This window comes from Physeter macrocephalus, unplaced genomic scaffold (assembly GCF_002837175.3).
Source record: "Physeter macrocephalus isolate SW-GA unplaced genomic scaffold, ASM283717v5 random_2094, whole genome shotgun sequence".
Classification (NCBI taxonomy): domain Eukaryota; kingdom Metazoa; phylum Chordata; class Mammalia; order Artiodactyla; family Physeteridae; genus Physeter; species Physeter macrocephalus.
In genome coordinates, this window is record NW_021147379.1 from 7,039 (window position 1) to 9,195 (window position 2,157).

Genomic DNA, 2,157 nt, shown 5'->3' on the forward strand with positions numbered 1-2,157 from the left:
TAACACTTACTTATAGCTGTGTAATTCTGGTCAACTCCCATAATGTCTCCTCAGACTCATCTATAAAATGGGGATGGTACTATTTCCCAACCTCATAGCGTTGCTCTAATCCATAAACACGGTTAAGTGCCTTGGTAAATGTTTGAGGCTCTCTGGTTATTGCGAATTAAAATACGTCAATGGCTTCTGGCCATGTGATTTATAATAGTTTGACATTTAACCAAATGGTAAAACTATTCCATTTATCATTCCCATCTCTTTTTACCCCTTACCCTGCTTTGTTGTTTATGTTTTCTCCCACCACAGAGTGCTAGTTCCAGGAGAGTAAAGGCTTTATTTTGTTCACTGCTGAAAGCAATAGTACCCAGAAAAGTACTGTACATATGAAGACCTCAGTAAACACTAGCTGAATAAATGGTGCAAACGGTCACAAGGAAAAATACACCAAAACTTTCATTATAATAAAAAAGTATAGAAAATCTTTCTCTAATGGCTTCCAGTCAAGTAATTGAAAACACCATATGCTATAATAAAAACATAAATAATTTATTAAAATTTAAGGCAAAAACATAATTTTAAAAGATTTATACCTATGTTAGGCGTGACAGAGTATGGATGCTTTCTTGAAATTCACAATCAGATCCAAGAGTATCACTTTCAGAATGTTCTAGTAGACCGAGTTTACTTTTAGTTGTCTTTAATGAAAGTCACTATTCTACTCTCTTTCTTAACAGAAATGTGTTTTTGCGAAGACTCACTTCTAATTGGTTCATTAAGCAAAGAATTATTTTGCCGAATTCCTTTGCTTTTCTGCTTTACAGGTGAGTCAGAGCAGGAATGCAGGTCCTTCCCAGGTTGTTTCTTAGCAGAATATTTTTTGGTCTACTCACCTGCTTTGTTCATTTTCTCTGAAGAAGACCTGCTATTTCTAGATAATTCCTCTTCTTTTTTTTGACTTCCAGTCCCAGAACTGACGTCCGCTGAAGGAGAACATGTTCTAGCAATGAAATCTTCCGAAGACTCCTGCCGCTGCTCTGTGACTGGGACCCCAGGTTGTCTTTGGAAGTTTCTAAGACCTCCTGACTAGAGACTGGGACATGGAAGGAGTCGAGAGGCAAAGGAATCCTAGCATCACCTGCAATTTTCTGAAACTGGGGGAAAAACAAAAGACAAGACAAAAATTCAGTGATGAACAAAGCCAACCATTAGAAAGTAGAGTGCATAGTTACTCTGTGATCTTATTATTAACACAGTCAATTGATTATTCAGAAGATTTCAGAGCCATTTTTTTTCTAACTATATCTTGCCAAGTGATTCTCAGCTTAACCTAGCTATATGCAAGGCTATGTCCGCTACATTTTCAGACTTTGGTGATTGGGGTAGTTATTACCCATTTCCTTTCCCTCACTAAAAATAAAACCCTATTCTGTAAGAAAATTAATTTCTTTTCTATCCTCCAGGCACATGTAAATAGTATATAGTTTGTGACCAGACTGTTTTCTCAAGCTGTCACGTCCCAAGACCAGTGTGAGATTGGTTGATCGGGGCTCCAAGTAACGTTAGAGGAAAAGCTGACAGTCTTTCCCCTCTTATTCCCATAACCAGGTGATTCATTATAATATGTTACCTATTAGCTATGTCTGGATTACTTATTTTAAAAATTATATCAGTATGTGTACCTTCATTAGTGTTCCTTCATTGTAAGCTGACTGCATACAGATAGAAACCTAGATAAAATATGAATAGAATAGACATTTATACAATTTAAAATCTGGAATATTTTCTCTAATGTTTTCTTTCTTCATTAAGGAGAGTTTGCTTTAACTCCTAATTTTCTAAAGAACTTCCAGTCTTCTTATTTACAACAATACAGTATCATGAAATGGGCACACATTTACTAATCTCAGATTTGGAAAGGACTCCAGAGTCTTGTAGCTCCCGAGCATGTCAACTATTAGAGACTGATCATTATTGTTTTCTCTCTGACTTGGTCATTTCCTTTTTGCTAATCACTCTTAGAAGCATTAAGTGCTGTCCTGTCCACTTACTTGGATATTTTGCATTTGTCCTGGGGCACCCTGCTTTGATTCTGATTTTTCTTCTTCAAGTGCCTTCTTTTCTTCTTTAGGTGAACTACTAACCGTAGAATTCATCTGG

At 36.4% G+C, this 2,157-nt stretch overlaps 1 protein-coding gene across 1 annotated transcript; it reads right to left on the minus strand.

Moving 5' to 3' along the window:
- Positions 1 to 899: 899 nt before the first annotated feature.
- Positions 900 to 2,153, minus strand: LOC112062690 (centrosomal protein of 78 kDa-like). The gene is made up of 3 exons (XM_028487443.1): positions 2,049 to 2,153; positions 1,680 to 1,727; positions 900 to 1,151 (listed from the first exon to the last, which is right to left on the minus strand). The coding sequence occupies exons 1-3, from the start codon at positions 2,151 to 2,153 to the stop codon at positions 900 to 902; spliced, it is 405 nt and encodes a 134-aa protein (XP_028343244.1).
- Between the last annotated feature and the right edge of the window lie 4 nt (positions 2,154 to 2,157).

Coding starts and splice junctions, on each gene's coding strand:
- LOC112062690 (XM_028487443.1), bottom strand. CDS start 2,153: ATGAATTCTACGGTTAGTAGTTCACCTAAAGAAGAAAAGAAGGCACTT. Junction 1,728..2,048: donor GACAAATGCAAAATATCCAA/GTAAGTGGACAG, acceptor TATTTTATCTAG/GTTTCTATCTGTATGCAGTC. Junction 1,152..1,679: donor ATGAAGGAACACTAATGAAG/GTACACATACTG, acceptor TTTTTCCCCCAG/TTTCAGAAAATTGCAGGTGA.